This window comes from Mustela lutreola, chromosome 3 (genome assembly GCF_030435805.1).
Source record: "Mustela lutreola isolate mMusLut2 chromosome 3, mMusLut2.pri, whole genome shotgun sequence".
NCBI lineage: Eukaryota > Metazoa > Chordata > Mammalia > Carnivora > Mustelidae > Mustela > Mustela lutreola.
Window position 1 is genome coordinate 45,385,369 of NC_081292.1, and position 24,932 is coordinate 45,410,300.

The 24,932-nt window shown below is 37.7% G+C and overlaps 1 protein-coding gene across 1 annotated transcript; it reads left to right on the forward strand.

Moving 5' to 3' along the window:
• The first annotated feature begins 97 nt into the window (after positions 1–97).
• TMEM64 (transmembrane protein 64) lies at positions 98–24,212 on the forward strand. Its single transcript, XM_059166061.1, has 3 exons — positions 98–1,073; positions 15,316–15,471; positions 20,393–24,212. Exons 1-3 carry the CDS (start codon positions 276–278, stop codon positions 20,582–20,584), a joined length of 1,146 nt encoding a protein of 381 aa, XP_059022044.1. The 5' UTR covers positions 98–275; the 3' UTR covers positions 20,585–24,212.
• The last annotated feature ends 720 nt before the right edge of the window (positions 24,213–24,932 follow it).

Below are 24,932 nucleotides of genomic sequence, written 5' to 3' on the forward strand. Positions count from 1 at the left end.
TGCCGCTCACGCTAGGCCCCGCCTCCGCGCCGAGGCCCCCACCCTCTCTGGCCGAAAAGGGGCGGGCCCGGCCGATGCTGGGTCCAGAGTTTTCTCACTCTCGGTCTGACCCGTCCCTCCGCCTCTGAGTCCTCGCCCTTACCCCGGGCCCTCTCCTGCCCCCCGAGCGGACGCAGGGAGTCGAGGCAGGGCGTACCGGGCGCCATGAAGGGCCGCTGCCTGATAGGCGCCGCGGCGGAGGGGCTGGCTGGCTGAGGGCCCGCGCCGGCCGAGGCATGTGGAGTCCTGGCGGGAGCCTGCTCCAGGCACTCCCCCGGCTCCTGCAGCACGCCGCCCTCCAGGGCCGAACCGAGCCGCCGGCCCGCTGGGCCCTGCCGCGGGCAGCGGGCGGGGACGACGCGGCCGATCGCCTCCCCCGCGGAGGCGGGGCGAGCGCGGCGGCGGCGGCGGCTGCTGCCTCGGGCGCCCTGCTCGGCGCCTATCTGGAGCGCCACGGTCCGCCAGCGGCCTCGGAGCTGCCGGCGCCGGGCGGGGCCTTGGCGGGCTGCCCCGGGAGCGGCGGCGGCGGCAGCGTGGTGGTCGGCGTGGCGGAGGTGAGAAACTGGCGCTGCTGCTGCCTCGGCAGCACCTGTTGGTGCCGGAGCCTCGTGCTGGTGTGTGTGCTGGCCGCGCTGTGCTTCGCTTCCCTGGCCCTGGTCCGCCGCTACCTACAGCACCTCCTGCTCTGGGTGGAGAGCCTCGACTCGCTGCTGGGAGTCCTGCTCTTCGTCGTGGGCTTCATCGTGGTTTCGTTCCCCTGCGGTTGGGGCTACATCGTGCTCAACGTGGCCGCCGGCTACCTGTACGGCTTCGTGCTGGGCATGGGACTGATGGTGGTGGGCGTCCTCATCGGCACCTTCATCGCCCATGTGGTCTGCAAGCGGCTGCTCACTGCCTGGGTGGCCGCCAGGATCCAGAGCAGCGAGAAACTGAGCGCCGTTATTCGCGTCGTGGAGGGAGGAAGCGGCCTGAAAGTGGTGGCGCTGGCCAGACTGACCCCCATACCTTTTGGGCTTCAGAATGCAGTGTTCTCGGTGAGTGGTGTCCCGCTGTCCCCCATCCCTTTCCAAGACTGTTTCTAGCGGTCTTGTGACGGCCCTGGGAGGGCGCTCCATCAGATAAATGCCAGCAGAGAAGTGACATTGACAACAGGAGTTAGAATCACTTTGTGTCGCACGCTGAGAAATCTCATACAAATAAAACAAATCTTAAATCGGGGCCTCAGACGTGGTAGAGAAAGAACTACTCTTTTTTGGCATATGAGTGTGACTAAAAATGAAGAGCCCTTTTAACTTCGAGGGGAGATGGATGAAAATGTCCGTTTTAAACATTTGTCATCTTATTTCTGTAGCAGCTTTGGCAACAGTCAGGGAGTGAAGGCTTCACATTCCTAGCTCTCTCGCCTGCAAAAATGCATCCAAGGTTTTAACTCAAGTTTTTAACGACGTGGGGCTGAAGGAAGTGTTTGGGTAAACAGTGGGAGGGGTAGCTTCCGACTCCATATTATAGTCTCCTAAAACTTTAATAGGCCTGTTCTTCACAAAGTAATTTGCTTTAATACAGTGCAAAAGGGGGAAATCCTCCTGTTTATTTTTCTTTGGAGGAACTGCAATTTGAAATCATTAGGTAGGGAATAAAACAAAATAGGACAGATAATCTTTTGCTTAGTAAGCATATATTTTTCTTTATACACACCTTCTACACTCTTTTTTGCCTTGTATTATTTATTTATTTAATTTTCTCTAGCTCGTTGCAACTGATTGAGGAGTAGAAATACTGCTAGTGGAAGAGACCATCTGCCTGGAAGAAGGGAATGAGGTCTTTACAAACTTCTTGTCTTGGACCACATCATTAACCCTATGTGTCCTTGCTTTCCTCTTTTCTAAGGCGAAGGCATTGAACTAGATGACTGAGTTCCCCAGAGTCAATGATTGTAAACTACAAAGGGTTCATACAGCGATTTTCAGGAACTCAGCCCTTCAGCTTGACTTAAATAAAACTGTGATATGGAAGTAAAAAGATGCAGCGCTCAAAACCATAGGTATAGGTATATAGGTATGTACATCTATATATGTATGTACATATACATATATAGGTGTATAAACATTTCATAATAGGTATGTTATGTTAGTGATTCTGATACATTGTATTGTTTTCAAAATATTGTTAGTCTTTAGAAACTTTCTCGTTTTGTTTTGTATTAAGAATAATTCCAACCACTGATTCCTAAAAGGTAAAGATTGGTATTTTTAGGAGTGTGGTATCCTTTTAAAGCCCAAATATCTCCTTATTCATTAGTTTGAATAATTTTTATCACCACGAATTGCTTTCAAACCAATATATAACTCTAACAAGCCGTAACCACCAGGATAAACAATTTGAATAAACTAGCAGTTTATCTAAAAAAAATAATAATAATTCTACCAACTTAACCATTTTTGTGATGAAATTAAGAATTTTTAATTTTTCTCTTTCTTTTAAGTGCCTTTTGCAAGTCTCATGTTGATATTAATCAACAGCAGCAACGACTAGAATGAGGCTTATGGAGGCATGGAAATAGGTAACTGTCTTTTTAGGTAGAGAGAAGTTTTGGTGTTTATGGTGGTTTGGTAGTTTTTTGCCTTAAATTTTTCCGTTTCACAACAACTTATAGTATTAAGTATAAACATGAACTTTGATCCAGCCTTGGGTAAAATAGATCAAGTTTTCTAAGACTTTGGAAGAGAGTTGGGACTAAGGAACCTGAATATTTGCTTTGTTCTCCAGTATAGCTTGTATCCTTGTGCCTTTTCTTGTTCACTTACTGTGTGCTTACTACCCTAAGCTCTTTCCAAATATTATTTCTAATCTTTAAACCAGCTCTGCAGAATGTATTTATGCATATAGTGTAGACTTGTTTAACAGCTTGGAGCATAGGACTAGTGCTCTACTCTCTGCATCGAATCTATTGACCTTGGTCAGGTTGCTTGTCCTCTCTGGTCAGCTCCTTATTTGCAAAATGGGAAGAGAAATGGTTCCTACTTCATAGGATCATTCAGACAATTTCATAAGATAAATACCTGCAGTAGAGCCTGGCTTAGCAAATATGTGTTCTTTTTGGTCACCATTACCGTTGTTATTACCCAGGGTCACCTGGGTACTAAATAAATGATAAAGTAGAAGTCTGCACTATGGCTTGAGGATAGGGTCTCAACCCATGGCTCTATTTCTTCATTGTATATTTAAAGAAAAAAAATTTTTTTAAATAAACATATAATGTATTTTTATCCCCAGGGGTACAGGTCTGTGAATCGCCAGGTTTTCACACAGTTCGCAGCACTCACTATGGTCCACTGTATATTTAATAGCTGCTGTAGTCCTGGGTATATAGTAAGGACTCATTATATATGTTTAATTAAAAATAAGACAGTTTTGGAGAGCCTGGGTGGCTCATTCAGTTAAGTGTTCAGTTTTTGGGTTTTGGCTCAGGTCCTGATCTCAGGATCCTGGCCCCGAGCTCCATGTCCTGTTCCGTACTCAGCAGGGAATCTGCTTGATTCTTGCTCCCTCACCCTCTTCCCCTCCTCTCTCTCTAAAATCAGTGAATAAAATCATGAAAAATAAGTGAGACAGTTTTTAAAAAATGTTTTTAACATATTAAATATGTGAATTAGAAGTTTTACTTTGTGCTTGGAAATAACTTAAGGTAATTATATAGTTGAAACCGCACTTGACAAGAGGCAACTCAAGTTGGTGCTATGGGGTCAAGAGTAAAGAAGGAAAAAAAAAAAAGGAAAATGGTCTCATTATTAGTTAATTTTACTGAGGAAGAAACAGAGGCTTAGCCTTCCAGGGACTTGTTCGGGGTCACTTACCTAGCAAATGGAAGCTGCGGTTTGACCTGCAGTGATAATATGTGTCACACTAATACTCCTATTCATAGCTGTAAGTAGAGTGGCTTGTAGAGCCAGTAAACAGAGTCTGTTACATTTTATTTTTTTCTTCTTAACAATCTGCTTATTAGCTCTTTCAACCAAAACAGTTTACTAAATTCACCCAGGGTATGTGGGTGAAAAGAAAGTTTAGTTTCGTCTGATTTTTGTTTTAGTCTGACTTTCTTTTTTCTGCTCTAAAACTTCATTCTACCTCCACCCTTTCTATCCCCATACCCCTCTGACTGCCCACAGCTACTCACTTTCCAGGCATATTTATGTTTTCTTCTTTTCTTCCCATCTTTTAAAAGATCTCCCCGCCACCCCACTTCTATTCCATTAAGGAAATCATTTTCGGGGGCGCCTGGGTGGCTCAGTGGGTTAATCCTCTGCCTTCAGCTCAGGTCATGATCTCAGGGTCCTGGGATGGAGCCCCGCATCGGGCTCTCTGCTCGGCAGGGGGCCTGCTTCCTCCTCTCTGCCTACTCTCTGCCTACTTGTGATCTCTTGTCTGTCAAATGAATGAATGAAATATTTAAAAAAAAAAAAAAGAAAAGAAAAAAAAGAAAATCATTTTCGTAATGCCCTTGATTAAAGAAGTTTATCTGAGTTACCTTAAAGAGGAAGTGAGGTGTAGTGATCATGAGAGGCATAGGCTTTAGAAATAGTCCTTGATTAGTCCATGCTGAGTTATGAGAGTTAAATAAGCTGGTGTAGGGGCACCTGGGTGGCTCAGTGGGTTAAAGCCTCTGCTTTAGGCTGGGTCATGGGGATCGAGCCCCGCATTGGGCTCTCTGCTCAGCAGGGAGCCTGCTTCCCTTCCTCTCTCTGCCTGCCTCTCTGCCTACTTGTGATATCTCTCTCTCTGTCAAATAAATAAATAAAATCTTAAAAAAACCTGGTGTAGTGAAGACTTCAAGTATTGCCTGGCACATAGTCAATTCTGCCATTGTTAGCAGTCATTATCATTATTAGTGGTGCATGTAGTGGTATTTACATTTTAGAGACAGGAGATGACTGTAAAGGTTAAAATATAGAAGGAAAGGGGCTCTCCTTTGCTTTGTGTCTTTTATTAACCATATTTCTTTGCTTTTTCCATGTGCTCTAAAAAGGGATAGGCAAATGGACACTACCCAATTTTGAAACTGTTGAAATAAGAAAAAAGTCCATACATCTCATAGTATCAATTATTAGATCATAAGAAATATAATTTCCCCCAAGTACATATTTAAATTTTTTCCTTTAAAAAAAATGCACCTGTTTTTTTGGGCTGGGAAGTAGTTAAAGCTCGCTGTTTTTAATGTAATCTTGTACCTGTAGCTGCCTGTGAAGACAACTGCCTATGAAGACATCTGCTGATGAAGACAGATTTACAGACTTACAGTTTGTGCGTTTTTCTCAGTATTGTTCTTATCTGGACACTCGTCTAGGATGAGCATTTCTTACAGCTCCAGTCAGGACAGGTTAAGTTATGCTGTAGTAGAAACCCCTAAATCTCAGTGAGCTGGGAAGTAGAGGTTTGCTTACCTGTTGACACAGATTCAGGTCAGCGTGGTTTGGGGAAGGGGCAGGGAACCTTTGCGTTAGATCCCTTTTACCCTGGGATCCAGGCTGACAGAGCCACTGTCTTTTACTTGGTTACTGGGATGTGGTGAATTTTAAAGCTTTCATCTGGAAATCATCTCACTTTTTACTGGCCTGAACGAGTTACCTGGCCAGTGGTAACTTAAAAAGAGTCACGCAGATGCCTGGAAGGAGCTAGAACTGGGCTGTCTGGTAGCAGTCTTCATGACACTGTCATTTGATTACCTCCTTTCTCTCTCATCCCCCACAAGGAATCATCCACACCCTATGGATCCTGACTCCCGAACACGTCTGTTTGACCCCCTACCATCACTCTGGTTCAGGTGTCTTGGCCAGCCTCCCACCTGGTCTCCTTGCCTCTGAGCCAAGGAGTTCCATTTTTTTCTCTCTCCAGAAAGTTCTTTCTGATATGTAAATCTGATCTTGTTATTCCCCTGCAGGAAACTCTCAAATGGGTTTTCTTTTCCCCTCAGGATAAATTCCAAACCCTCACAGCATAGATACTTCTGTACCCTGCCTCTTGCCATTCCTCAATTACTAAATGCTCTTTGATGTGTTCACTTTAATCCTCAGCATTCTAGGAAACAGACACGATATTTCTGATTCAAACAGCAAATCTTGTCTGTAGCTTTGAAAATTCAGGTTTCCCTTTTTCCTTTCCTTTTTCAGAAACCCCATGGGCTGCAAAACTTAGGCTATGTCTTGCCTGGTACTATAGGAAAAGTTTGCATTAGGACTTCAGCAGTGACTCTAATAAAACAGCCATTAAGCCTAAAGCTGCTAAGCTCTCCTGTATAGCTTACTTACCTTTGTATTTAACAAAATTATCTTTTTGAAAACAAAAGCAGTAAGTACATGGGTACTGTGAGTAGAATGTACACAAAATAGAAATGAGTAAATTTGAAAGTGCAAGGCCTGTCCCTATTACCCTGGCTCTCTTTTCAGTGGAACCATTTTAAAGAATTATGTGTTAGCAAACTATTAATTACTTTAGCTATTTTTATGAGCCCACAATAGGTTAAAAAAAGCAACTGAAAGATTTTCTGTTGGTTTGGGGAGGGGCAGGGAGCTGTGAAACTGATATACTAACTAAATGACAGCAAAATGTGATTAAAGACGAACTTGGAGCTTATTTAAGGAATGAATTTTCCTCAGGTTTGCACTGAGTAATCAAGAGAAAGAAAAGTTTTAGTAGTTTAGTTCACAAACTGAAATTGATTTTACAGTTAAAGTTTTTGACAGGCTGGTGATCATAAGACCACAAGTATGGTAAAGCCTTAGCCTCATGGACTCGTTGGGGGCCTGTAGTTCTGTCTCCGCTCCTGTGTGACTTTGATGAAGTCATTTAATGATCTGCCCCCTCAGTCATCTTATTTGTAAGGGGAGAGACAAGGTCTCATAGTTTGCTTTTCAGAAGGCAAATGTTCTGAGCAACAATTTAACATCCTCCCCCCCTTTTTTTAACAGTGATTGTATGTTTTATAAAAATGTTTTCTCATCCTAAACTCTTATTCTGTATTATAGCTCTAGACATCGAGTCAGACATAGTTGATGGGTCATGGTGCTTATCACTGTGACAGCATACCTGACGGTCCTTCCTTCTCACTCTTAAGTGTACTGATCCACTGCCACTGGTACGGTTTGGAGAGAATAGCAAGACAGAGATCAGTGTGTGTTTTGAAGGACCTTGGAGTCTTATCTCTGAAGGAGCAGATGTGATGGCCAAGTTAACAAATGTGATGCCACCTCAGCCCACACCCTTAGGCCTCACAGTGCCACTGAGTCCAACTGGCCATGACTTCTTCAAAACTTTACCCTTCTTTATGCACCTTCAGTTATCTCATTAGTTTCTGTGTTTTTCATGCCTCATCTGTGGGCTTACGATTCACAGATCAGTATTTTTAGCCTACTGTATCTTAATAATACATACAGTATGTCTTATTGTCCTTTATCCAGATTTTTAAAAAATTCTTTAAGAGCAAATCGGTTTTATTAAAACTTATTTCAACAGTATTTGTTTAGCAGTGCTCATTGTAAAAATGGAAAAATACAGTTAAGCACAAAGAAAAAACTATCATTAACATTTTAATGTTTATTTTTGTAGTCTTTACATTAATGAATTCTTGTGTTTTCCTTATATAACATTGTGAGTAAATGTTATAAATGTTTCTTGTCACGTTTTACTGGCTGTAATGGGCATTTTGGTCATTACAAATGGTATAGAATGACATAAAACGGACACAGTCAACTATGGTTTTTCTGGTTTTTTATCTTTTTCCCTGCTGACAGCTGGGTCTATGTATAGAAGGCATTTGATAAATTCTTGGGGGGGTGAGTAAAAGTAATTAGCCTATAGTTTTTCAACTCTACAAATAAAATCTTTTTAATTTATGTTCCAGAAAGTATATTCAGTGAAGTGTATGTGTGTGTGTGTGTTTTCTGGGGAAAAGGGTTAGTGTGTGTGTGTGTATTAATCAGATTCTCAGATGGATCAGTGACCCCCTAAATATTAACCATCAAAAGCAGTTCCTAATTTAGGTACACTGAACTAATGAAAAGGTCTGTATATAAGAAAATGGCCTCTACTTTGTAGGTAGACTTACTGACCTAACCATCTTTGTCTGTAGAAGCCTATACATCGCAGGCATCTTCGGCTGTTGGAGTGGGTCTCTTCTCTCCGAGCCTCTGCCTTGTCTGCTCTCCCCAGTAGCAAGACTTTTCCTAGTACTTTCACAGTCGCCCCTTAGCCAGAGGGTCTCAACCTTGACATTAGGTTGACCTTAGAGGTTACTGGAAATGCTTTTAGTCTTCATTCAGTATTCACTTAGTAAGTAACTGGTAGTTACCGAATTTGTGCCCACTGGTGTTCTAAATGCTAGAGTTATAACCATGAACAAGGCAAAGTTCATCCCAGATTCTTTAAGGAGCTTACAGTCTAGTGGAAATAACATTCTAGGTATAGTATGGCATAAATTTTGCTGGTAATTTTCATTTCTAAGATTTTTTCCTTCTGGGGGGTGGGTGAAGGTGTTCTCAATATCTGAACAACTGATTACAAGTGGACTTGGCATCCTCACCTGTTTATAAACTGACAATTATTATAAGTCTCAACATTCATAAACAATTTTGTTGTTTATATCGTCAACATCCAATGAGCATGTATTTAGAACGTAATATATAGTAAGCATCATGCTAAAGACAATAAAGAACAAGAGAGGTCCTTTTCTTCACAGAATTTTTAGTCTGGGAAAGAGGTGAAGGGCAAACAGGTGGTGAAATCTTTAGTTACTCTCTAGAGTGAAGGGGATGGGGACGGCCTAGTGTCCTCTCAGACAACCTGAAAGCTATTCTTAATGCAGACCTGGGAGCTCAGGGAAGCTTTGCTAGAGATGTCCATGACTGAGTAGTCAAAGAAAGTTTAGGACTTTTGCCCAAGGAAGAGGAGTGGGAGGAAGGATATGAGTTTCCTTGCCAGAAGGAACATTGTGCAAAGGCCCAGAAGGAAGAGAGCAAGGAGTGTTCTAAGAACAAGAGAATTTTGATGTGCCTGGAATGTAATGTGACATGAAGCATGAGGAAATCAGAGTTGGGGTCACGAAGCGCATTGCCTGTGGAAGTGAACCTGAACCGTATTCTGATGGCAGAAGTAAGAGTGAAGCAGGATTAGATCTAGATTTTTAAAAGATTTCTCCAGGATTTAGCATAGGTGGTGAGTGCAGGTAGGTCTCCTGTCCGTGTCCAGACTAGAGAGGAGAGACTGACTGGGAACAGAATAGACAGTAGGTAGATTTCTTAGGTATTAGAAAGTGGCATTGAAAGACAGGGCAGATGAGTAGACGTGGGAATGAGGGAAGAATGAGCTGTGTGACTGACTTCTGAGGTGTCTAACTAGGGAAACTGAGATTGGGGACATGGGGAGAGGTATTTTGGGGAGGGAAGGAGAAGGAAGGGCAAATGGGCAGTTAATGTCTTTTCTTATACTGGTTTTGAAATTTTTGTATTTCTGGAAGTGACAACTATAGTTGACCCTCAGAACAATGCAGGGGTTGGGTACTGACCCCCCACCATACCCCTGCTCAGTCAGAAATCTACTCCCCAAAAAACTTTAGCCTAGTGTTGACCAGAAGCCTTACTGATAGCATAAGCAGTCAATACACAAATATTTTGTATGTTATTGTATACAAATAACATTACCTACTGTTTTCTTACAATAAACTAAGCTAGAGAAAAGACAATGCCATTAAGAAAATCGTAAGAGAAATACATGTGCAGAGTGTACTGTCCATGTGTAAGTGGAATTGCATAGTTCAAACCCGTGGTGTTCAAGGGTCAGCTCTAGTTGCCATTTGCAACTGTTTCTGAAATATCAATAGTATTTTGAGGATATGTATATACACAGTTTATCAATAAGTAGTAATTAGATGAAAAGATTGAACTGTACTCATTTTCATTTCCTTTTGCCATTCCTTTCTTAAAAATTATTTTGGGGATTCATGATTTTTTTCTATATAATATTATTAAATATATTTTTAATTGGAATTTACCTTAATTGCAACTTTGTCAATAAAACAGCATTGTTTTTGTATAAGCCAAGAAAATTTAGGAAAGTATAATTTGCTGAAACTAATATTAGATTCATAAAACTGTGGATAAAATCCGAGTTCTTTGTGTGTGTGTGTGTGTGTGTTTTGTTTTTTTTTGTTTGTTTGTTTTTTGTTTTTTTAATCTGAGTTCTTTTAAACACAGATAGATCCTCTTTATATTCTTCATTAGGTCTATGTCAAGGTATTCTGTGTAAAAATTACATAGTTTCTTAGTGGATTAAATTAAATCCAGAAAATCCAGTAAAGCCATTATATAAGCAGCTGGAAACTCAGAAAGTGGAGGGGTTGCCTGGTGAGCTGAATTTTGTGCTGTGCAGTAGAGGACAACAGGCCTCGGGTTTCGGGAGCATCTGAGTGATCCGTCTGAAGATAGAAGTTCTCTTACTGTCTGCCCCAAAGATCAGTCAGCTCTAGGTCTTCTGAGTTAAGCATTTTTCCTGTTCTTTTTCTCTTCGTCTTCTTCTTCGTCTTCTTTTGTCGCCCCCCCCCCCCCAGCCCCTTGAATGGGCTCTTTGTTTTCAGGATTTATTTGGTATAAGGTCATGTCCTACATTAACCCATACAAGCCCAGAGAAATGAATTCCATCTCCAAGGAAAGCACAGTACGTCTAGGACTGAGAATGTATATGCCTCTATGGTGCTTCTAGAGTATTAACAGCATGGGAGGATGGCAATCAAGGTAACACCATCCCTGAAACTCTTTCTCGAGTTCTATGATCACAGAGACTGAGCAACAAGACAGCAATGACATCGTAGGCTGAGATTTCTAGGAGTTCTTTGGAGTAGGAAAACAATCTTGAGCCAAGATCCCAGGACGTTGTAGGCAGAAACTCCAATGATAATATTCTACGCTCACATTTAATGTCTTTGCAGCAAGAAGGACAAGCAGACAGATTTTTAAGAAGTTGATGGGTGAGAACTTATTGGGAAGAGAAGCTTGGATAGGTCTTTTGGGAATAAGTATTCTAAATTTATTACGTTTTTCAAAGAATGGAGCCAGGTACAGTTTCTGAATAGGACCTTAGCATGCAGGAAGTGGTGTATTGGAATAATTTGGAACTGTTTATCTTAATAAAGTTAGTACTAGCTGAAAAATGTGTGTGTATGTGATTGTGTTGCTGTACTGGTTAAATTACTGGACACTCCAGTGTAAGTGTTTAAAACAGTTAGCCAAAATTAGTTTTTTACTTTCTTTTGATACACAGCTTTTCAGAAAGGGTATATGTATAAACAGTAACACTTGCTTTTTCCCTAGGATGAGGTTCTGTCATAAAAGGTTTGGCGATATTTGATTTCTCCTTTGGACAAAGGTCTTGTTAAAGAGTTGAGTTGTAGAGTTATTTCACATTTATGAGATCAGTTCTTAATATCGCCATTTGGATATTCCTGATTTCCATGTGAATGTCAATTTTATGTTTTACTTGGAGAAATTTCATTACATTTAAAGACTATGGACTAAAGCTTTGCATTCTGACATTTTGGAAATGAAATATTTACTTTAAAGATTAACAGCCTCCAAAACCTGTAATGTTTTATTATTAACTGCAGTAATTTTTATAATTCATTTTTTGTCATATGTACTCATTTTATACTTTTGACATATTTATTCTAAAGAGTGGCCCCTTCTATAACTACCCCAAACTGACAGAGGAGCCTTTCTTCCTCTCATTGACCTCATTTCTTGACTAGACTCTCTAGTGCTTTTCTACTAGGTACAGACTTGTTTCCCTTTTCATCCCAGGCCCCTAACAAGTATCACCCTAAGGCCTTGTCCTGTATAGGATTCCCTTGCGTGTGCTCTAAACAATCCAGACCCCATTGCCAACCTCACTGGTACATCCTGTGCCCTATTGTCCCTGTTCAGTCTCTCCCTTCTTAGAACACCTTAGCTTCCTCATCCCACCTGTCTCTGCTTGCCAAACCCGTATTTGGCTTTCAGAGTCCATTTCAAATGCCTCTTTTTCCACATGGTTGCCCTTTGGCCCCTATTCCTGCAGCTAATATTAATCCCTGATTACTCTTTAACACTCTACACGTAGTCCTTCTCAAGAATCCCTTACTGCCTGTTTTTGAGGTAGTTGATGTGTCTTTGTCAGAGTGTAAACCCTTTGAGGTAGGAGTTGTATCTTACCTTCCGTCTCTTGCAGGCACCAACCAGAACATCTTGCATGGGCAGTCTGGAGCCAACAGTTGCTGAGTTAAACTGTTAACCAGTCGCAGTAGTATTCTTTCCAAACCAGCAGTGCTGTATCTCGAGTTAATCATCTGTGAGTGGAGATGAATGTAGCTTTACTGAAAATAGGGCTTACATGATTAGATTAGAGTGTAGTTAGAATAACTGTAGGTTACTCTTAAAATACCAGATCTTAACATCAGCCCCTCCAAAAAGTTCAATAAAGTGTCCAATAATTTTCTTGCATACTAGTAAACCTAGATGGGGATATATAGAAAAGTTATTTTCCAAAATTAATAGCACTAGCAACAACAAAACCACAAATGCTTAAAGGTACATGAATAAGAAATGTATTATATAAATAAAACCATCAAACTTAGTAAGAGATGTAAAGATTTTGAGTAATTACAGATACATTCTGGATAAGAATATTGAATATTGTGGGGATTTCAGTTCTATCCAGATTAATTTATAAATTTACCATAGTCCCAATATAAAATGTACTGATTTTTTCTTTTGAGTGACAGAATGATCCTAAAACTTATCTCTAAAAACAAATAGGTATGAATAGTTATGGCAGTTTTATAAGAAGAGTAATGAAAGGATTTGCAGGATAGGGAATTCTTTGTTAGATATTAACTGATAGTCTTTGCAACAATTTGGTTTCAATACAAGATTTAAGATGTCAGTGGAGATTATTAGAGCCCCAGATAGACTCTTTATATATAATTACTTTATTTGTAACAAGTAAACATCGCAAATCATAGGAGAAGTTATTGATTATTCAGTAAGTATTGCTAGGGAAATTGGCTCTTGGAGAAGGGGAGGAATAGGCTATATCCTTACCTTTAATTCCAGAAGGGATAAGTGGTAAATGTTAAAAAGGAAAATAGAATCAGAAAAGAAATACACGTTAAAAAAAAAAAAAGGATCTGGGACACCTGGGTGGCTCAGTCGATCAAGTGGCTCCCTTCAGCTCCAGTTGTGATCCCAGGTCTTAGGTTTGAGTCCCACATCAGGGTTCCTTGCTCAGCAGGGAGCCCTTCTTCCTCTACCTCCACTCTGCCTGTTTGTGCTCTCTCTCTTTGTGACAAATAAATAAAATCTTAAAAAAAAAAAAAAAAAACCTAAAAAGACCTAAAGCTAAAGAAAAAAAAAAGGAAAAGAATCAGAGGAAAAGATTGATAATATTTGATTATATAAAAATTTTGAAATGTGTATGTCAAAACATAAAATATAAGGGACATTAGTGGAAAATATTTGGAAAATATTTTAGTGGAATATATTTATACTATACTATAATATTATATTATATATTATATATATTATATTATTATTATTAGAGTAAATAGTGGGAAATATTTGCCAAGTATAATAGACAAAGGTTGCCCTTACTATTTATAGAACTCTTACGAATAAATTAAAAAATTTAACATTCCAATAAAAATGGACAAACATGAACAAGGAAAGCCATAAAGAAATGCAAATAAGAAAATGTATATTTAAAAGTAATATAAAAAATTAAAATGTGTAAGATAAACAATCATGAAATACCAATTTTGCTCCATCAGACTAGGAAAGATTGAAATTTAATACTTAGAGTTGGTAAGAGTATGACGAAACACACATTCATGGATTATGTATTGATAGATACATAAATCAGTGTGAACTTTTTGGAAAAACAGGCTTTACTATTGGATCCAATAATTCTATTCCTAGTGATCTGTCCTAAAATAATGGAGATACATATTGCATTAGTCATTTCTTCCTGTGTTACACTCCAAAACTTGAGTGACTTTAAAAAATAAAATAAATAAATAAAATAAAAGCAAGCATTTATTAGCTCCCAGTTTCTGTGGGTTGGGAATTCTGTGCAGCATAGCCAGGTGCTTCTGACTTAGGTTTTCTCAAAACCCTGCAATCAAATGGTGGCCAGGACTATAGACAAGATGTGGATGAGGGATTATCTGCCTCCAGGTTTACTCACATGGCCACAGGTCTTGGCTAGCTGTAGGCTAAGACATTAGTTCCTTGCCACACGGCATTCTCCATCAAGCTACTTTAGGATATGGCTTGTCTGCTGTAGGGAAAGATGGAGTTCTACTCTTTTTGTAACCTGATACTGAAGGTAACATCTCCTCACTTCTGCTAGAGGCTGTTTGCTATTAAGTAAGCACCAGATCCAAACCACATTCTAGGGGAAAAGATCACATAAGGATATGAATAACAGAGGAGGAGTTTTGTTGGAATATTTTAGACACCCGTACACAGGTTAATATACAAAGGTTTTCATCAGTTTTTTAAAAATTTATAATAAAAATATAAATAAATAATCACAGATAGACAAACAATAAGCAATTTAAATATTCTATAGCGGAAGAATGGTTATATTGAGCTAGATCCACACAGTGGTAGTATAATTACATAATAATGATAATGTCTATCCTTTCTGAGTGTCAGTCATGTGCTATTCATTTGCTACACATTGTACAAATATTTCTGATCTCGACAACAACAGTGTAAGGTTGGTTATTACCCTCATTTTACAGATGAAAAAACTGATGCTCGGATGCACAGTAGTTCACTGAATTCTCAGAACTCACATGCCATCATGGGGTTATTTGGCTTCAAAGCCCGGTAACCACACTGCCACTGAAGTATGTTTATGAAGATTTATTAAATAACATAAGGAAGACTTACAAAACTGTTTTTACAAAATGATCTGTGTGTACACATTTTATTTACATTGAAGAAAAAAGATAGTCACAAATATTGTCTTTCAGTGGGAGAATCATAGAATATTAAATTTTTTCTTTACACTCGAATTTCATTCTAAATCTACATTGTGCATGTATTCCCTTTATAATCATTTAAGAAAATTGGAATGCTTTGTAAATGTTTCAGCTCCCTTGGAAAAACTACTAACAAGACTTGTACACACAGTTTTATGTAAAATTGAAATTTTACTTGATAATGAATCAGTTCCTTTAATCTGCTCTTCTAGATTACTGATCTCTCCTTACCCAACTATCTGATGGCATCTTCGGTTGGACTGCTTCCTACCCAGCTTCTGAATTCTTACTTGGGTACCACCCTGCGGACAATGGAAGATGTCATTGCAGAACAGAGTGTTAGTGGATATTTTGTTTTTTGTTTACAGGTGAGTTTAAGGCCAAGGGTTGTCTTTTTTTCTTTTTTTTTTTTTTTTAATTTCCTTTTTCTATGGCATTACTGATTTAAAACAGATTTCACTGAAAATAATTTAGGAAGATTTTTCCTTTTTATGTCTTTCCTTGTTCTTTTGATTATACTTCGTATTTTGACATTTACATTTTAATTGTGTAGATATATGGAAGTTTATAGAACTGAATTGGTACTTCCTGAAAATTCTCTTTAAAAAGGGAATGACAAAAATAAGGTTCTTTTTGCAGTGATTTTCAAAGTCATCACTCTATTTTGGGTTTTGTGAAGTATTGTTAATACTATGCTTCTGAATATAATTTTAGTGAGATTTGATAGAGTTGGGTTTTTGTCTTATCTTCAGGTTATTAAACTCTCCAATTGGTATTTTTTAAGAGTATTATGCTGGCAATGTAAATTTTTTCCAGTACAATTTTATGTAGAACAAAATAATTTTTAGAAAGTATTGCTTTATAAAAATCATCTGAAGTATTCCATTACAAATTTACAAATTTGATTATTACAAATAAGATTACAAATTAATCTCATTACAGATAAGATTAGCGTAATGAATTGTTATTGCCATGCGAATTGTAATATAGTTTAGGGTACATATGATTACATATAAAAAAATGTTGATAAGAGAGAAAAATCCAGCTGTGTAGACATATTTATTCAATTCCTTTAAGTTGTAACAGGAAGAGTTAAAAAAACTCATTTATTTGGTTGTGCTACATGTCCTTCCTGAGATTTACCAATATATAAAATCACCATAATTTTTGATGGCTTAGTAAGATGCTGATAATAACTTAGAGATCTTTATATGCCATATATTTAAGCACCTTTAATCCCTACCAAAGGGCTAGAAGGTATGTATTTTTATTATCTCCAGCCTATTGTGTATACATCTCTTCCCAACTTCGTGTTCAGTGACATCAGCAGTGGTAACTTGAAATTGATCGTGGCAAGGGTATTTATACCATGGAAAATGGCAGATGCTCCAAATCAAGATTCCTACCTCTGATCTCTGCGAGCTAGTTTATCAGCACACTAGTGGAGGGCGATTTGTGTAAAGTCATAGCTACAAGGGGTAGAACCATGATATAAACAACCAGAGTTGGCTCTGTGAACTATGCTCAAAACTAGGACCATAGTTTACTGAGCAGATAACACTGAGATAGCCGACATCTTATTGATCCCTTAACTTGTTAGTTTTAAGTTATGTTATTAAATATATGATACCATATTAGAAATTTAGTGTATCATTCTCCACTTTTAAGGTACTATATTGTATTAAAAATATTATGATAAATAAAGCCAGAGTTGATTTTCTCTGTGCTTATGTAGTACAAGTTCAGTAAACAGAGTGAGCCCAGGAGTATTTATATTGAACTGTAAATAAAGCTATCAATTAAATGGCTTGCTTTATGAAAAATTTTGTAATATTTTTGATATTCAGGGAATTTTTTTTTTTTTACTTTTTTTCTACAAAGTTATATACACACACACAGACATATTCTAAAGAACCCTAGGTTTAGGGTTTTTATTATAATTGGTTTATTTTTATTGATGTAGTATGTTAATCACATATTAAACTTTTTATACATTATGGTTACGTGATAATGTATGTTTTTAATTACCTTGCGGTACTATAAGATTCTAACATACCCTGCATTCTCAGATTTTTTTAAGTATAAATTTAAGTATATTTTATGTTTTTCTAGTTTCCTGAAAATGAATAATCCATTTGAAATATATTTCTCCCCCCTTATATTATGCTTGAATCATTAGAATTTATCATTATTAGTAGGTTTCCTAATATTTTCACTATTTGATACTTTATATTTCTGAGCATCTTAGTAAATCATTGAACTATAATTGGTAGAGTTATAATAGAACAAAATAGTTCATGTATTTGTCAGTTGTGCTTCTAAAAATGTAGGATCTTCTTTTTAATCCAGTGATTTCATACCCCTTTGTTTGAGCTGACAAATTTAAGTTTAGCATACAAGACAGGAGAAAAGGGCAAATAGTTCTTAACCCAGACATTTATGAAAACAAGAATAACCATCACAACAAAGAAAGTAAAGACATATTTATGCCTCAGTTTTATTTACTGATGTTACTTTATAGCGTAGTATATTTCAGAAAGGATTTAATTCAGCTTGCAGAAGATTTACAGGAGAATAAAACAAGAGGAAAAAGAAGTCATCCTGAAGGGGGAAGTCCGTAGGAAAAAAGGATGAAGCTTAAGTGAAAGTAGAGTAAGTGTGTTCACGAGACTTCTCATATTTGCTAGAAATAAGCCATGAATCTGCGTCTGAACTTTATAGCCACCTAAATAGAACCCAGTGTCTATACAATTAAAACAATACAAAATAGATGTTCAGAGGAAGGCACAACTATTTCTTGTACAAAAATCCAACTTGGATTCTGTGGATTCGCAATTCAGTTACTCTTTTCCATGCCCTGTATTTTTCTGTGTACCCAGTAACCAAAACCCTGGATGAGTCCAAGTTTTGATATGCTTTGCACCTGTTGTTTTCAGGAAGTCATACAGCCAGATTGGTAATATTTAATTCATCGTTGCAAACCTTCTGCTGGTTTCTCAACATTGCCCCGTAGCCCAACTGTTTCCTTTGTCTTCCTACTCCCCCGTTGCCTCAATGTCTATTGCAAACCTATCTCAGCTCCTCACAATTTTGATTCCTAACCCCATGTTCCTCTTCAGTGTCAACAGATTATCTCTTTTGCTTAACAGAAAAATCAGAAGCCTTCAAATGGGAACCCCTCAATTTCCATCTAAGAAATCGACTAAACACTCTGTTCAGCTCACACTCTCAGCTTGTTGTCCAGTGGATAGTGGAAGAGATGCCTTTTGTCTTTGATTCTTTTTTTTAATAGGGAAACTTTCTAAAACAGGTTTTTGTTTTTTTTGTTGTTGTTGTTTGTTTTGTTTTTTGTTTTTACATTTACACCAAGGTGGTGTGTTGGAAAAAGACTCTGTACAAATTGCCAGGCCCTGGGTCTAGAAGGGCCTCTGGGGAAAGTCCCATGTAGAGATGTAGCTAGTTCACCCTCAGTGGGAACCTGAGAAGTTTTTCTGCTAGATCTAAGCCTACTTTCTATGACTGTCATCACCAACTTTGTTGAAATCAGATGCACCTTCCAGTTCTCATCTAGCTCGATTTCTTAGCAACTTAAGATTCTGCTAACCATGCCTTTTTAAAACATTTTTTTCCCTTACCATTTTGATTTTTTTTTTTTTTTTTTTCTGCTTGCCTGGTTCATTTATCAGTATCTCTTCCTCTTTTCACCCCAGAATTGATGTTCCTCATGATTCTAGCCTAAGCTTTCTGGTCTTACTCTGAAAACTTTTCTCCTTAGCAAATCCTATTCCTGAGTTGGCTGCTGTTAGGTTTATTTGTGTAAGGACTCCCTGATACACATCTTGAGCCCAGCCTTCTTTCCATAGCTTTGGACCTATTCCCTGCATTGCTTTGGATCTCTGTTCGGCACCTCAAATTCAACATGTCTGAGGCAGAGTTTAGCATCTCATCCAAGTTAGTTCTAAGGTACTTTCCATGACTTCACATGGTGTCATCACAACACTGATAAGTATCAGACTGAGAGTTTTCAGTGAGTAGATCTTGTTTGTTTGGTTGTTTCTTAAAGAGAGCTCACATAGTTATAGAACCAACACAAGATTTGAAGGCCCACCTTTAAAATACCTAATTTGTTCAGAATTCTATGGCATAATGAATACCCATTTACTAGTGCCTCCCTTTCACAAGTTCCAAATTCCCCTCTCTAATCCACCCCCGGCACGACATGTCTGCCTCTGCCCTTCCCCCACTACCCTCAATGCTTATATTTAGAATATTTTTCCCACAAAACTGCTAAAATTATGCATAGGCTTAATTGAAACAGTATTATATCTTAGGGTCACTGTGGATAGATCAGCCTTTGAAACTTACTGAGACATTAAAGGTCACCTGTTCTAACCTTGTTGCACTGAGACTATTTGCTCCAAACTCTGAAGAACTGATTTACAAATGAAGTTAGAAGATGTGTACCGCCTAGACATTTTAATGAACTGTATATAGAATGTTAAAGCATCTTAACACATAAAGAGGGGCCACAGCTTCCTATTGGAGAGTAGCAGAAGCCCCACATAACAATGTGAAATCACATGACTAGTTGAGTGGCTAAACCAAGACTAGCACCTGACTTTCATGTCAGTGCTTTTTCTAGCATCTCTTTGATGGGCATTTTTTTTCTCAATCACCATGTTTTCCTTTGTTTTGTTTTTCCCTAAGCACAAACAATTTCATGTTCATGGTCTCTTGTTAATTTATTTTGAAGTTTATTGGCATTTCATTTTTTAAGTGGTTCTTGATATTTTACATTTTAGCTGCACCAGATAGTTCATTTGCAAATGGTAGTGCTTCTCTCTAAGCGGACTTAGGAATACCTATAGACATTTATGGTCATGCAAAGATATACTACATTAATTAAATTAAGATTTAGTTGTCAGACCTCTGTTGTAGACTTTTTTTTTTTTTTTTAAATCCTTGAAGGAAGCTTTTCGGTACAGAGACAAGTTTGACTTGTATCAAGTAAACATCATGTTTATGGACTAAAAGGGATGTATGCTTGCCTTGTGTTAACCTGATATCCTGTGTTGATGACTTACAGATTTTAGCCCTCTACTCTCAATAGACGAAGCCAAGGAAAGAATGGATGGCAACTGTGTATAATCTATTTAAAATTCTTATCTGACCATATCTGAGAAACATCCTATTTGAGATATTTCTAAGCTAAATATTTACCGGGTTTATTTCTCCCTTTTTCCCCCATGTAAAATATTGTTAACTGTAATGTTTTATTTTTATTCACAGATTATTATAAGTATAGGCCTCATGTTTTATGTAGTTCATCGAGCTCAAGTGGAATTGAATGCAGCTATTGTAGCTTGTGAAATGGAACTGAAAACCTCTCTGGTTAAAGGCAATCAACCAAATACCAGTGGCTCTTCATTCTACAACAAGAGGACCCTAACGTTTTCTGGAGGTGGAATCAATATTGTATGACTGATGAAATGTATGATTGTCAAGAGCTAGTGTGCTGTCCAAGGTCTAGTGGTCACCTTACCAGTGGGCAGAGACAAGTTCTAATTGTATACGGCACAAACAAAACTGACTAGTTTTTAAATTGCACAATTTTTTTAAAGGAAGAATTGTTTTCTGGATATGTAAGTGTACATGTAGATGCAAATTTGGGCTGCACCTCTTTATCATTTACTATGCTCTCTGTGGCCTATAGGTCTGCACTTTAGTGTTTTTTAATTGTTTTCTTTCTGGGTACTTATGAACAGAGAAATAACCCAAATATTTTTCTGCTTAGTGTCTTTATTTATAAAGTCCATGAAAAGTTGTAAGCATCTTCCCTACTTATAATGATGAGTAAGAGTATGTAATTTTAAATGTATGATATTATTTAGATGTTCTTTATCCTTTTCAGAAAAGATAGTGTTTCTTTGTTTTTTAAGTAGGACCACTTTGCTTCCCTTTTCCTTATGAGTTAAAATATAGACATTAACTTTCAGTTGAATGTATTTTTGCAAGCATCATTGCAGGGCCATTTACACCTGTTCACACAAGCTTAAATCCTACATTGTGGGACTGAAGTGCTCTTAAGATACCTTTTTATTTTCACTGTGGAATATGCAAAGTAAAAGGGAAATTATTGGGCAGTGGCTCAAATTAGAACCCATGCTCTAATTCCATTACATTGGCTTTACTCTCCTCAGATCTTTCATCAAAGGGCTGTCCCATTGCAGTCTTACTAAAAAGTTTTAGTAAAATAAACTTCTTTTTCCTTTTATATTCATCATTAGGCTTTGAGATAAAAGATCTAATCCTTTAAAATGATGGATTTACCATCATTGAAGATGTCACTCAGGTGGCCTTGTTTGATCAAATCGCCTTTTAAAAAAACTAAGCTTTAAAATCATGTTTATCAGTCCACTGAGTTACAAATATATTTGTCCCCATAGTCTTCAGCTTTAAAACTAGAAATACACTGTTAATGCCCAAATTTGTATTATTTACCCTACTATAAAGTGGGTTTATTTTGTTTGTTTTTTGGTACTTGTTTTTCTCTGATAAGACTCAGGAATTCTGAAATGTGAAATTAAGTCTCAATTCTTTCTCTTGTAGCATGAATTGAGTATATTTATTAATAGCACTTAGGAGTATATCATACAATAATTTGGCATATGATTCATATGACATATGTATTATGCATCTATCACCTTATGATTTTTAAAATGGTTTAGTTGTGAACTTGATGACTAATTTTTTTTTACAACCCAGATTATAGATACGAATGCAAATTTTCTGGTTGGTATCTCTTTTTTGGCTATGAAGATTCCACCTTATCAGAGAACTCCCATTTGCCCTTTCATGAGGGTAAAACCTTTGCCCTGATTCACTAAAGTGCAAAAGAATTCTTTGGGAGCAGATTATTCTAGTCCTATGTTAAAGACACATTGCATTTGATTTTAATGCATAAGTTTTTTCCCTTATTGGAGTTATAATCGATTTCCTTACCTTTATCATGTCTGTTTTCTCACCTTTGGATAATAGAAAAGTTCATTTACATGTCTATACCAAGACTTCAGTGCAAATGATCCAAGAAGCAGCTGGGTCTGCAGTACTTAATTGGCCTCCAAATCCTTCTTTCTTTCCTTGGTAGAAAAAAAATACAGTACTAGAATATTCTTATTCTTTTTTTTATCCTAATTACTTGTTTTTATTTTTAAAATAATTTTAATTTAATAATCCCAATGAACAATATGCTTGATTTATTCTTTTCTATCTAACTTGACAATATTTTTCTTGTGTTTCTTGTTTTTGATAAGTTTTTGTTAAAGGAATCATTTAAGATCACTACTTTCAGACTTGTGTTACACTTCATGTCTATTGAAGTGCATTTATTTACTTAGCATTTTGTAACTTGAATAATTTCACCAAATGAATAAATACCTTTTAGTAGTTTGTAATGAGTTCTTCCAATTGTTGCATTTTACTTCATACTTAAAATAAATATGTAAAGGTAGAAGAGAAATAATTTTTCTGTATTCTGCCAATCATAATTTTATATAATAAAATCATCCATTTTTACTTAAAATAGTATGGGTTTGCTATTTCTAAAATACTAATCTAAAGCTGCAATTTTTCTTTGCTTCATTATTTCCCAGCCTCCCAAGTAAACAACAATCCATTATATTCATGCTGTTTGATAGCTGAATTTGGTTACTGGATTTTGGATGTGTTCTCTATAAACTGTATGAAGCATTGCCATGCCTTATTCACTCCATCTTTAAGCTTGCATCCCAGATTTATGGCAGCAGCAAATTTAACAAGATCCTTGTATGTTGCCCAAATAATGCCTCCAGTTCTAGAGTGTATATTTTTAAAATAAAATGTTTTGATTTTTCAAACAGCAGTATAAAGTTGCTTTATGAACATTTTAAAAATCATACAACGTACCTAATTTCTCAATATGATGAAAGATTCTGTTTTTAATTCTTTGGGCCTTTCTTTTAGTTTTCCGTACTTTTTTGGTTTATTGTTAATGATTTGTTTACTCTTTGCCAAATTTTATCATGTAAATTATTTTTAAACAGCACATCGTTTTAAAAATGTGTACATAATAATTTACTAAGTGCTTTCACGTCCATTTTCATTTGATCATCTGATTTGTGAAATAACTTGAAATCTGTACTCGTTGGTTTATGAAAATAATAGAACCAAATCTCTGTCATTAGAACACGTGTTTTTACTTTGTGTTCAAAAGGGACTGGGTAGATTTGTTCCGAGCCTGCCATAGTCTTGTTTTATGTACTTTATAACCAACTGCAAACCTGTCTAAGATGACTTTCCTTTGGTAGGGTCAAATGTATGACTCCTTAAGACATTTCCCTCCTTGAGAAGTTCAGTTCAGTAGTTACTCTTACTTACCTTGCTGTAACTGAGCTCAGTGGTCTCACCACCAGCATGTCCCAGCATTTCTGTGTGTGTTAATGTGCAATGCTGATTTGGACTGTTCTTGGGGAAGGTGCTATGGCTTACTTACGTCCCTATTTGTGGGACTAGCTTGAGAAAGGGGATAGGTATGTGTTAGGATGATACAGGTCAGTCCTTAAATGCATGGTAAATGCACGTTATTCAAATCCAAGTGGTGTTTGCAGAGAAAAAGAAAGGTTCAGGAGGACCTCAGGGACAGTGAGACCGATCTGGGTTGATGACTTTGGTGATAAATTTTGTTTCAGAACAATGGTCAAAATAACAGGATTTGGTGTTTAGGTTGGACATTGCTGATTTCTGTTGTAATCAGCTATTTAGGATATATTTTTTTAAAGGTCATCTCTTTAAGTTTAAAAGCCTTTAAAGAAGGGAGAGGAATCACCCGTTCCACAGGATATTTGAAACTCAGGAGTTCTGGTAACTGTGCATATTGAACATTAACTGTTAATTTATTTCACAACTAAATTATAACTTGGTACTTTGGAATTGCTAAGTGATTGCTGCAAACTATTTTCTATGGTAGCTGAAGATTTAAAATAGATAACTCAAAGGGTGAATCAGTAAAATCTCTTGATATTTGACATCCCAGATCACTTGTGTGCCTGAGAAAATAAAAGGTGATATTTTATTTTCCTTCTTTCTTCTCTTTCTTTCCCTCTATAATTTGAGGGATATAGAGACGTGTGACATGGGAGGGAGCATAGGAGGAAGGGAAGACATGCTTCTAAGATGGAATGGGGGTGACACCAGATGAGGGTGATCGTGGTTACGGTTATAGCAGAGGCCCTCTGGAGAGATGATTCTGATGTCTAACATTGCCACTTCCCCTTCCATTTTTTTTCCCCCCTTATACCGCTAAATCATGAAATGCCACCTATCTGTCAAAAAATCTTGTCATTTGCCCCAGGCTGCAGTAATGTTTACAATGCCTTCATAATAATGAAAGTCTTTCACCAATGTGATTTCCTGTTGATCTCTACCCTTGTTCCATGACTGTTGCTTTGAGGACATACTCTGCTGTCATACACTTTCATCTCAGCACCTAAAATAATGCTTGTCCTTGTTTATTTGTAGCAGTTACCATACTGTCAATGTACATCTTTTTTGGTCAGAATTGCTTGCTGGAACATAACATAGGCCAAAAGGGGGATACCCCATGTTGACAGACTGCTCTAAGTAGAGAGGTGCAGTGGAGTGCCCATTGGATAAGCGCCTGGCAGCGCATGTGCTCATTACCCAAGATGGCACAGTACTCTCTGCCATGCTCACCGTCCCTGGTTGAGGGGCCTGTCAGCACCCATTGTGAATACACAGTAGTAGTATCCTGTATTATGAGATCAATATTGAA